This window comes from Arachis hypogaea, chromosome 3 (genome assembly GCF_003086295.3).
Source record: "Arachis hypogaea cultivar Tifrunner chromosome 3, arahy.Tifrunner.gnm2.J5K5, whole genome shotgun sequence".
NCBI lineage: Eukaryota > Viridiplantae > Streptophyta > Magnoliopsida > Fabales > Fabaceae > Arachis > Arachis hypogaea.
In genome coordinates, this window is record NC_092038.1 from 11683758 (window position 1) to 11696795 (window position 13038).

Here is a 13038-nt window from a genome sequence, read left to right on the forward strand (position 1 = left end):
GGGTCACTTCCAAGTTCCGACCAAAGATTGAAGGTAATGTAACCGTCACTTTATTCAAAGCATGATCCATACTATGAAACTCATTGATATAACACATTAATCATGAGGAAAAAAAACATTACAACGTACTTTGTAAACATAAACATACTATAAACTATGAACTATGAAAGATATAAATCTACGGATTTACTACACTAGTCATCACAAACATAAAGCACACATTTACAAACATGTATCTTCGCAGGAACATTACTGCTAATATTTTTTAGCTCAACATGGGCCGTGATGAACACGCTGAGCCAAATAGATGAGATGCCAGGTAAGAAAAATGAGAGTGAGGATGTTTAAGATGGAGGAGTATGAATTCAACTTCTTCAGCTTCTCGTTAAGCTTGAGAATTTTCGATCTGAATGCATCTTGCTCTGCACCTCGTGTGGGTGTTGCTGCTCCTGAGGCCGTTGCTGCTCCTGAGGCCGAGGCTGGGGTGCCGGTTTCATTAGGATCAGCAGTACTGTGCTGATGTTGATGCTCTTCTGTTCTGCTATGTTCACCAGTCATATCCTCTCTTCCCCTTCCTTCTTCTTTCTCCAGTTTCATCCTTTCGAACATCAGCTAATCATTAAAAAGAAAAATTGAATTAATATCATATCTTAAAAAGCTTCCCTGATATACCATTATAATCTCAACGAGGTAAATCTTGATATGTATATGAAAAATAAGCAGAGACATGATTCCACATTCTCTTTTATGATTTACTTCAACACCATATAAACCTTAAATTGTTTGTGTATTTAAAATGTTTTTAATGGCTTTCAATACCAAAAGACGAAGGTGGAAAACATCAATCCTGAAGTTCTCATATGAAATCATTAATTGTCATTGATATTTCCAAGAAAGAGAGTTGGTTTTAAGTGTCAGCAGAGAACTAGTCTGTAATCTAAATGAATGAAGGAAGGAAGTACGGTTATATACCTTAGTAGCGCGAGGTTCCAAGTAAACAGAATTGGCAAAAACAGTGAAAACCGCAGCAAGAAGGTTATAAGCTTGAAATATCTCAGCTTTACGAGAGAGTACCTTGGTCCTATGGCCAAAGACATGGCCCACCAAAGCCATCCCAATACTATAAGCCATAGCTTTAAAATATACAGGGTATATCTTACTTTGTACCACCGCAAATTGTTGTCTCGGCATAACCCTCGACAGCACGTAGCTTGAGAAGAAAGTAACCCAAATACACAGTCCATAAGCAGTTGCAAACCCCATCAAATCTGCCACACCCATCAATGAATCCAAATAGTCCATGGATCCTAAATATTCAGCAGCAACTCGCCTCATGGCTACCCGAACCCCCAAAAGCATATCATTTCCTTCCGTGATGTTCATAACCACATGATCCGTGGCGGTTTGCCCGTGTTCCTTTACCTTTTCCACAGCTTCTTTTGTATACTCCTTCGCATCATGAGCTTTATCGTAAATGGTTTCTTTGGCCTTCTCAACTGCACCACGCGCCGCCTCTTTCTTCCTCGCCAACGACTCTCTCTCTAGGTCGATAACGTCATGGGCTTTGTCCTTGGCTTTCTCCACGGCACTGGCTATCTTATGCTTGCACTTTCCGTAGGCATCACAAATGAGGTCCTTGGAAGCGTGGACGAAAGCGGCATCATGTGCTTGGGAGGATAATCCTTGTCCGACGTTAGGGAGAATGGATGCCGCCTCCTTCATCTTCTCCTTGGCGGTGTTGAGAAGAACACCACTGGGGTCGGAATCTGCGTGCTGCTCCGGTGAGATGGAGATTTTGGTGTTCTGATGACCATCTCCATCGAATTCAATGACGACAACCCGATGGCCTTCTTTGACAATGGTGCTTTCTGCTTGCTTTTGATCTGCGGACGGAGTGGGAGAGAACAGGCCTGCTCCTGCAAGAGAAGTTAGAAACAGACTCAAAGCTAATACGTTCATCATTGTTACTATTGGAAATAAAAAAATGGAGTTTGAAGGTTGAACGATGTGATAGTATTGTTGTATATACGATGGCATAGATTGGAGATTTGTTTCGGTTTTTGGAATATGCAGAAGTCGGTGGTTTGCAACACTGCAATGTAACTGACACGTTGTATGCAGGAATGGAATCAGGTGGAAACACGTGTCATAGCTCTACCTGAAGTGGCCACGTAACCCTTAGCGTGTCGAGATCAAAGGAGTCTGTTTGCTGGACGAGTGTGAGTGCACTATGACAACATTCTACTGTTTTCTTAGATGAATCAATCTCTTAACTCTTATCTTATATTTTTACTAGAGAGTTGAATAATCCATTTTTAAACGTTAAAAATAATAAAAATATATTTAATTAATTTTTTAAAATATATTTTTAATATTTTAAAATATAAAATTATATTTCTATTAAATATATAATTTTAGTTATTTAATTTTTTATTAAATTAATAATTTTTATATAGTATTAAATATAAAATAAATTATTATTTTAAAATAATTAATTATAGTTATATTGATTTATCACTAAGAGATAATATTAAAAAAATTGAATAATTAATTTATTATTCACTAACGCCTTTAATTCAGTAAATACATATTAAGTATTAAATAAATATAATTGTCCAATCTTGAATTTTTAGAATTAAATTGACCTACTCTTAATACTGTTTATTATACTTGATTTCTTTAACTGAATTTGAAAGACATAATCTTCTTATTTTTTTACCCATATCATGAAATTATTTTTTTTATTAAAATTAATTAATAAAATTTTATTCTTACAAAAAATAGACTATATTAAAAATTTTATTTTCATGTTTTCAAAATGTCTATACAAGTTAGTTAGGAAATAAAAGATTTGACAACAATGTTTAAAAAATGAAGGAGTTGACACGGTTAGAAAATTAAAAAATTAATGGTAAAAAAAAAAATCAATACATTAAAGGTTAGCTTGTATTAATTTTCGAAGAAGTGCTTATTTTTTTATTTTATAAAAAAATGTTTAATAAAAAAATTATTTTTGTTTAGATAGATGTTTTAAAAAAATTTAAGTATTAAAAAAATTTTTATTTATATTTTTTTAAAAATAAAATATTGTTAATTTTTAGAAAAAGTAAAATTAAAAAAAAGTACTTTTTTAAAGACATATTTAAACAAATTTTAAATTAAATAAACATATTTTTTAAAATATTTTTTTATTGAAAAAACAATCCAAATTAGCATTAAAACTGATCAAAGATCAAATATATAATACAATTTAAAAATGTAAATACCATCTAAATTATATAAATTAATAACTAAATTTATTTATTCATAAAAGATCCTATTTTTGTGTGCTACAATCATTAGTTATATTGAATTATCAGTATCTACTGAATAAAGTTATTACTTATTTACGGTGTGAACTACATCGTTATCTTTTCTTTTAATGTTGTAAAATGCCATTTGAAATCATAATAAAAAAACAACGAAAGAAAGCACATAAATGACATAGATAAACATATGCGTATAACAACAAAAACGTGAGTTAGACCGTCACCGAATTTCTCACTGGGATAGTCTCCCACCGCTTGTATTATATTGGTCAAATTCTAAATTTGGCATTTATCCTACATATTACATAGGCTGACTCATCGACTATTTAATAAGCTGATTATTTTACTTTTTTATTAATAAGATATTCTTTATGGAGAGATTATGTCTTTATCCTTTCTCTATCTATAAATGGGAGAGTTTAGATTTAATTTAGTAGAGTTGCAAGATACACTTGCAAAATCATAATGAATTAAAAAAAAAAAACACAGACACAAGGGAAAACAGATAAAGTGAACATAAAAATAGGAATAATAACATTCAATGACACTCTAATTTTGGAGCCTCTCATCAAAATGGTCACCCACTTGTATTGGTTAAATCTAAAGTTTGATAGATATATCATACATAGATAGACTTAGTTACTATCTCATGACCTGATTTTATTTTCATGCTTCTAAGTGTGCATCTGATTTAATATTTAGAACACCAAAAAATACTCCGTTTTTATTTTTTATTCGATTAATCGATTATTTTTTAATATTTTATTTATATAAATGCTCTTTTTTAATTTTTTTATAAAATTTTATTTTATTATATTTTATTTTATTTTGTATTCTGTATTATAATTTTATTAATCCTACTAAAGAGAATGAATTAAATAAAATTAACATAATAATATTAAAATTATAAATAATAAAAATATATTTAATTAATTTTTTAAAATATATTTTTAATATTTTAAAATATAAAATTATATTTCTATTAAATATATAATTTTAGTTATTTAATTTTTTATTAAATTAATAATTTTTATATAGTATTAAATATAAAATAAATTATTATTTTAAAATAATTAATTATAGTTATATTGATTTATTACTAAGAGATAATATTAAAAAAATTGAATAATTAATTTATTATTCACTAACGCCTTTAATTCAGTAAATACATATTAAGTATTAAATAAATATAATTGTCCAATCTTGAATTTTTAGAATTAAATTGACCTACTCTTAATACTATTTATTATACTTGACTTCTTTAACTGAATTTGAAAGACATAATCTTCTTATTTTTTTACCCATATCATGAAATTATTTTTTTATTAAAATTAATTAATAAAATTTTATTCTTACAAAAAATAGACTATATTAAAAATTTTATTTTCATGTTTTCAAAATGTCTATACAAGTTAGTTAGAAAATAAAAGATTTGACAACAATGTTTAAAAAATGAAGGAGTTGACACGGTTAGAAAACTAAAAAATTAATGGTAAAAAAAAAATCAATACATTAAAGGTTAGTTTGTATTAATTTTCGAAGAAATGCTTATTTTTTTATTTTATAAAAAAATGTTTAATAAAAAAATTATTTTTGTTTAGATAGATGTTTTAAAAAAATTTAAGTATTAAAGATATTTTTTATTTATATTTTTTAAAAGTAAAATATTGTTAATTTTTAGAAAAAGTAAAATTTAAAAAAAAGTACTTTTTTAAAGAAATATTTAAATAAATTTTAAATTAAATAAACATATTTTTTTAAAATATTTTTTTATTGAAAAAACAATCCAAATTAGCATTAAAACTTATCAAAGATCAAATATATAATACAATTTAAAAATATAAATACCATCTAAATTATATAAACTAATAACTAAATTTATTTATTCATAAAAGATCCTATTTTTGTGTGCTACAATCATATAGTTATATTGAATTATCAGTATCTACTGAATAAAGTTATTATTTATGGAAAAGTATAAGGAACCAAAAGTTTATCAGCCAAAAACTAAACAAAACTATATTAATTTATATCAATAATTAATTAATTTTAAATTTTTTAAATTCAAAATTTAAAAAATTTTAAATTGATTAAGTAAACCTAATTAAAACCTATAAAAACCTTTTTCTTTTTTCTCACATTAATCTATCCACTTTTAACAATCACAAATTCGAAAAATATATAAAAGAACATCCATTTAATATGAAAAAAAAACATTCTAATACTTAGTAGAAGAAACATCTATATATATTAACTCGTAAAAATTTTGAATTCATCCAAAGGTATTTGGCTGAATTTTGGCTAATATGCTTTTGGTTCCCTAGCTTTACTCTTATTTATTTACGGTGTGAACTACATCGTTATCTTTTCTTTTAACGTTGCAAAATGCCATTTGAAATCATAATAAAAAAACAACGAAAGAAAGCACATAAATGGCATAGATAAACATATGCGTATAACAACGAAAACGTGAGTTAGACCGTCACCGAACTTCTCACTGGGATAGTCTCCCACCGCTTGTATTATATTGATCAAATTCTAAATTTGGCATTTATCCTACATATTACATAGGCCGACTCATCGACTATTTAATAAGCTGATTATTTTACTTCTTTATTAACAAGATATTCTTTATGGAGAGATTATGACTTTATCCCTTCTCTATCTATAAATGGGATAGTTTAGATTTAATTTAGTAGAGTTGCAAGATACCTTGCAAAATCATAATGAATTAAAAAAAAACACAGACACAAGGGAAAGCAGATAAAGTGAACATAAAAATAGGTATAACAACATTCAATGACACTCTAATTTTGGAGCCTCTCATCAAAATGGTCACCCACTTATATTGGTTAAATCTAAAGTTTGATAGATATATCATACATAGATAGACTTAATTACTATCTCATAACCTGATTTTATTTTCATGCTTCTAAGTGTGCATCTGATTTAATATTTAGAACACCAAAAAATACTCCGTTTTTATTTTTTATTCGATTAACCGATTATTTTTTAATATTTTATTTATATAAATGCTCTTTTTTATTTTTTTATAAAATTTTATTTTATTATATTTTATTTTATTTTGTATTCTGTATTATAATTTTATTAATCCTACTAAAGAGAATGAATTAAATAAAATTAACATAATAATATTAAAATTATAAATAATAAAAATATATTTAATTAATTTTTTAAAATATATTTTTAATATTTTAAAATATAAAATTATATTTCTATTAAATATATAATTTTAGTTATTTAATTTTTTATTAAATTAATAATTTTTATATAGTATTAAATATAAAATAAATTATTATTTTAAAATAATTAATTATAGTTATATTGATTTATCACTAAGAGATAATATTAAAAAAATTGAATAATTAATTTATTATTCACTAACGCCTTTAATTCAGTAAATACATATTAAGTATTAAATAAATATAATTGTCCAATCTTGAATTTTTAGAATTAAATTGACCTACTCTTAATACTATTTATTATACTTGACTTCTTTAACTGAATTTGAAAGACATAATCTTCTTATTTTTTTACCCATATCATGAAATTATTTTTTTTATTAAAATTAATTAATAAAATTTTATTCTTACAAAAAATAGACTATATTAAAAATTTTATTTTCATGTTTTCAAAATGTCTATACAAGTTAGTTAGAAAATAAAAGATTTGACAACAATGTTTAAAAAATGAAGGAGTTGACACGGTTAGAAAACTAAAAAATTAATGGTAAAAAAAAAATCAATACATTAAAGGTTAGTTTGTATTAATTTTCGAAGAAATGCTTATTTTTTTATTTTATAAAAAAATGTTTAATAAAAAAATTATTTTTGTTTAGATAGATGTTTTAAAAAAATTTAAGTATTAAAGATATTTTTTATTTATATTTTTTAAAAGTAAAATATTGTTAATTTTTAGAAAAAGTAAAATTTAAAAAAAAGTACTATTTTAAAGAAATATTTAAATAAATTTTAAATTAAATAAACATATTTTTTTAAAATATTTTTTTATTGAAAAAACAATCCAAATTAGCATTAAAACTGATCAAAGATCAAATATATAATACAATTTAAAAATATAAATACCATCTAAATTATATAAACTAATAACTAAATTTATTTATTCATAAAAGATCCTATTTTTGTGTGCTACAATCATATAGTTATATTGAATTATCAGTATCTACTGAATAAAGTTATTATTTATTTACGGTGTGAACTACATCGTTATCTTTTCTTTTAACGTTGCAAAATGCCATTTGAAATCATAATAAAAAAACAACGAAAGAAAGCACATAAATGGCATAGATAAACATATGCGTATAACAACGAAAACGTGAGTTAGACCGTCACCGAACTTCTCACTGGGATAGTCTCCCACCGCTTGTATTATATTGATCAAATTCTAAATTTGGCATTTATCCTACATATTACATAGGCTGACTCATCGACTATTTAATAAGCTGATTATTTTACTTCTTTATTAACAAGATATTCTTTATGGAGAGATTAATATAAATACCATCTAAATTATATAAACTAATAACTAAATTTATTTATTCATAAAAGATCCTATTTTTGTGTGCTACAATCATATAGTTATATTGAATTATCAGTATCTACTGAATAAAGTTATTATTCATTTACGGTGTGAACTACATCGTTATCTTTTCTTTTAACGTTGCAAAATGCCATTTGAAATCATAATAAAAAAACAACGAAAGAAAGCACATAAATGGCATAGATAAACATATGCGTATAACAACGAAAACGTGAGTTAGACCGTCACCGAACTTCTCACTGGGATAGTCTCCCACCGCTTGTATTATATTGATCAAATTCTAAATTTGGCATTTATCCTACATATTACATAGGCTGACTCATCGACTATTTAATAAGCTGATTATTTTACTTCTTTATTAACAAGATATTCTTTATGGAGAGATTATGTCTTTATTCCTTCTCTATCTATAAATGGGATAGTTTAGATTTAATTTAGTAGAGTTGCAAGATACCTTGCAAAATCATAATGAATTAAAAAAAAAAAAAAACACAGACACAAGGGAAAGCAGATAAAGTGAACATAAAAATAGGTATAACAACATTCAATGACATCCTAATTTTGGAGCCTCTCATCAAAATGGTCACCCACTTATATTGGTTAAATCTAAAGTTTGATAGATATATCATACATAGATAGACTTAATTACTATCTCATAACCTGATTTTATTTTCATGCTTCTAAGTGTGCATCTGATTTAATATTTGAACACCAAAAAATACTCCGTTTTTATTTTTTATTCGATTAACCGATTATTTTTTAATATTTTATTTATATAAATGCTCTTTTTTATTTTTTTATAAAATTTTATTTTTTTTATTTTATTTTATTTTGTATTCTGTATTATAATTTTATTAATCCTACTAAAGAGAATGAATTAAATAAAATTAACATAATAATATTAAAATTATAAATAATAAAAATATATTTAATTAATTTTTTAAAATATATTTTTAATATTTTAAAATATAAAATTATATTTCTATTAAATATATAATTTTAGTTTTTTAATTTTTTATTAAATTAATAATTTTTATATAGTATTAAATATAAAATAAATTATTATTTTAAAATAATTAATTATAGTTATATTGATTTATCACTAAGAGATAATATTAAAAAATTGAATAATTAATTTATTATTCACTAACGCCTTTAATTCAGTAAATACATATTAAGTATTAAATAAATATAATTGTCCAATCTTGAATTTTTAGAATTAAATTGACCTACTCTTAATACTATTTATTATACTTGACTTCTTTAACTGAATTTGAAAGACATAATCTTCTTATTTTTTTACCCATATCATGAAATTATTTTTTATTAAAATTAATTAATAAAATTTTATTCTTACAAAAAATAGACTATATTAAAAATTTTATTTTCATGTTTTCAAAATGTCTATACAAGTTAGTTAGGAAATAAAAGATTTGACAACAATGTTTAAAAAATGAAAGAGTTGACACGGTTAGAAAACTAAAAAATTAATGGTAAAAAAAAAGAGTAATTCTTCACATACAAGCGATTAAGACTTGTAAGGCTTACAAGTTCAATTAAAACTAACGCTCAAAACACGCTTCCAACCATTCTTCTTCCTCTTCGTCTTCTCCTTCTTCTTTTCTTTCGTTTCTTGCCTTCTCTTTCTCCTTCTTTTTCTTCTTCTTCTTGCCGCACGTTCTTCTTCCTCTTACTCTTTTTCTTCTCCTTTTCTTTCGTTTCTGCACGTTCTTCTTCATCGTCTTCCTCTTCTTCTTCATTTACGTTCTTTTCTCTCTGTTTTATCTTTTTTTTTTCGATTTTTCATGGTGAAATCATTTTTGAAGAAGAAGAAGCAGTAGAAGATGAGGAGGAGAAAGAGAAAGAGTTCTGAATTATGCATAAGATGTATTTTAACGAATTTTGGGTGTATTTCTTTAAATCCTTTGGGTGTATTTTCTGTAATCCTTTGGGTGTATTTTCTATAATCGTTTGGGTGAATTCCTGTAACCATTTGGGTGTATTTCTGTAATCCTTTGGGTGTATTTCTGTAATCATTTTGGGTGTACTTCTGTAATTGTTTGGGTGTATTTATGAAGTTCCATTATCTTCAAGAGGATTACAGAAATACACCCAAAGGATTACGAAAAATACACCCAAAATATTTAAGAAATACACCCAAAATTCGTTGCATAATTTAGAACTCTTTCTCTTTCTCCTCATCTTCTGCTGCTTCTTCTTCTTCAAAACGATTTCAAAACTTGATTTCAGAAACCATGAAAATCGAAAAAAAACGAAGAGGAAGAGGAAGAGGAAGAGGAAGAGGAAGAAAAAGAAGAACCGTTTTGAGTGTAGCGCTTTGGAAACAGGAAACGTTGAATAACGCATTAAAAGGCCTAGTAACTTGTAAGACTTATAAGTCAAAAAGACTTGTATGTGTAGCACTCCTAAAAAAAATCAATACATTAAAGGTTAGTTTGTATTAATTTTCGAAGAAGTGCTTATTTTTTTATTTTATAAAAAAATGTTTAATAAAAAAATTATTTTTGTTTATATAGATGTTTTAAAAAAATTGAAGTATTAAAAATATTTTTTATTTATATTTTTTTAAAAGTAAAATTTAAAAAAAAAGTACTTTTTTAAAGACATATTTAAATAAATTTTAAATTAAATAAACATATTTTTTTAAAATATTTTTTTATTGAAAAAACAATCCAAATTAGCATTAAAACTGATCAAAGATCAAATATATAATACAATTTAAAAATGTAAATACCATCTAAATTATATAAATTAATAACTAAATTTATTTATTCATAAAAGATCCTATTTTTGTGTGCTACAATCATATAGTTATATTGAATTATCAGTATCTACTGAATAAAGTTATTATTTATTTACAGTGTGAACTACATCGTTATCTTTTCTTTTAACGTTGCAAAATGCCATTTAAAATCATAATAAAAAAATAACGAAAGAAAGCACATAAATGGCATAGATAAACATATGCGTATAACAACGAAAACGTGAGTTAGACCGTCACCGAACTTCTCACTGGGATAGTCTCCCACCGCTTGTATTATATTGGTCAAATTCTAAATTTGGCATTTATCCTACATATTACATAGGCTGACTCATCGACTATTTAATAAGCTGATTATTTTACTTCTTTATTAACAAGATATTCTTTATGGAGAGATTATGTCTTTATTCCTTCTCTATCTATAAATGGGAGAGTTTAGATTTAATTTAGTAGAGTTGCAAGATACCTTGCAAAATCATAATGAATTTAAAGAAAAAAAACACAGACACAAGGGAAAGCAGATAAAGTGAACATAAAAATAGGTATAACAACATTCAATGACACTCTAATTTTGGAATCTCTCATCAAAATGGTCACCCACTTATATTGGTTAAATCTAAAGTTTGATACATATATCATACATAGATAGACTTAATTACTATCTCATAACCTGATTTTATTTTCATGCTTTTAAGTGTGCATCTGATTTAATATTTAGAACACCAAAAAATACTCTATTTTTATTTTTTATTCGATTAATGGAGTATTTTTTAATATTTTATTTATATAAATGCTCTTTTTTTATTTTTTTATAAAATTTTATTTTATTATATTTTATTTTATTTTGTATTCTGTATTATAATTTTATTAATCCTACTAAAGAGAATGAATTAAATAAAATTAACATAATAATATTAAAATTATAAATAATAAAAATTATAATTAAAAAAGTACTAAAAAAATACTAAGAGTACTATAAAAAAATATTAAAATTTATTTAAATATTTAAAATAAAATAATTATTTAAATTTATATTTTTTAAGAATTTTTTATCTAAAATTAATTTTGAATAATATATTTAAACAACCTTTAATTTATTATAATCTATTTTAATATAAAAATTGTCAAACATAAATTCCTCCAACACCAATTTGTTTTTAATAAAAAAAATTGTAAAATTCATTTTATATAAATTTTCATTTATAAACTTTTAATTCAAACACATTAAACTACTTCTTTTAAATTACTAATAAATTTAAAAAAATAAAAGTTTTATGATTAAATGTATTACTCAATCTCATTAGTATTTTAAAAATTATATATAGATACAAAATTTAATAATAAAGGTACATATAAAAATGTAGAATAATGATATATTTATATCATCGAACTTGATTTATATTTATTATAAAAAATTAAATTTATATTTATAATCGTAATTTTATCGGATGATAATCAAAAAATAGGTAAAATCATCCAAATCCATCTATTTCTCTAGAATTACAAATATATATTACTGTAAAAATTATTTATATGAGAGATCTATCTATTTTTTTAGACTTGGTTTGTTACATCATATAATAATACAGATTATTATATATTTAAGTATTTTTTTTATCTAAGTTTATTTAAGTAGGTTCAACACCAACAAAAATCCACTCTCATTAAAAGAACATGTTTACATGCGTATTTTTTTCTCACGCTGATTTACGTACGTAGCATCTTTTTTTTCGCGTTCCTCTTTCTATACTTATTCTTTTTTTGCGTTGTTGCTACTGTATTTTTCTTTTCTTTTTCTCTTCTTTTTGTGGTGGTGAAGAAGCGAAGGTGAGGAAGCGAAGGTGATCAGGAAGAGTTTTAAATTGTGCAAAATAGAAATTAATTGAAATTATATTTAGAAATAAACCAAAAATTAAATTTAGAATGTAAACTCGTTTTAAAATAAGTACAGACTAAGTGTACTTTATTTAAATTTAAGATGAACCGAAATTATTTAAATGATTGTGACAATCAAACTTAATTCAAAAACAAGAACACCAACAAAAATTAAATCATAAATAAAAAAAATGAGAAAAGAAGAAGAAAGAAGAAGAAATGGTGGTGGTGTAAAAAGTGAGGAGAAGAAAAAGACGTACAAGATTGAAGAAGAAGTGTGGGGAGAGAAGAAAAATGAAAAAAAAATACCTGATTCTAAATTATTTAGATATATTTAGATGCTAAACTTACTTAGAGGTGGAGAATAATTTTTTTTATCACAACAATATGTGGTCAAAAAGAGGCTCTAACACATGTTACAAATTTGGCCTTTTTGGATGTACTGGGCACAGCCTTATTTAATGAAATTCACCCCTTTCAACAAAAAAAATT

General features: G+C 24.5%; 1 protein-coding gene across 2 annotated transcripts; it reads right to left on the reverse strand.

The window, feature by feature from the left end:
• Window positions 1-27: 27 nt before the first annotated feature.
• LOC112789502 (uncharacterized) lies at window positions 28-2101 on the reverse strand. 2 transcript variants are annotated; one of them, XM_025831430.2, is made up of 2 exons: window positions 973-2101; window positions 28-612 (listed from the first exon to the last, which is right to left on the reverse strand). In XM_025831430.2, the coding sequence occupies exons 1-2, from the start codon at window positions 2035-2037 to the stop codon at window positions 271-273; spliced, it is 1407 nt and encodes a 468-aa protein (XP_025687215.2). In that variant the 5' UTR covers window positions 2038-2101; the 3' UTR covers window positions 28-270. The 2 variants fall into 2 exon arrangements, with proteins under 2 accessions (XP_025687215.2, XP_025687217.2); XM_025831432.3 differs by having other exon boundaries at window positions 1075-2066.
• Window positions 2102-13038: the final 10937 nt, after the last annotated feature.

Coding starts and splice junctions, on each gene's coding strand:
- LOC112789502 (XM_025831430.2), bottom strand. CDS start 2,037: ATGCCATCGTATATACAACAATACTATCACATCGTTCAACCTTCAAAC. Junction 613..972: donor TGGAACCTCGCGCTACTAAG/GTATATAACCGT, acceptor TTTAATGATTAG/CTGATGTTCGAAAGGATGAA.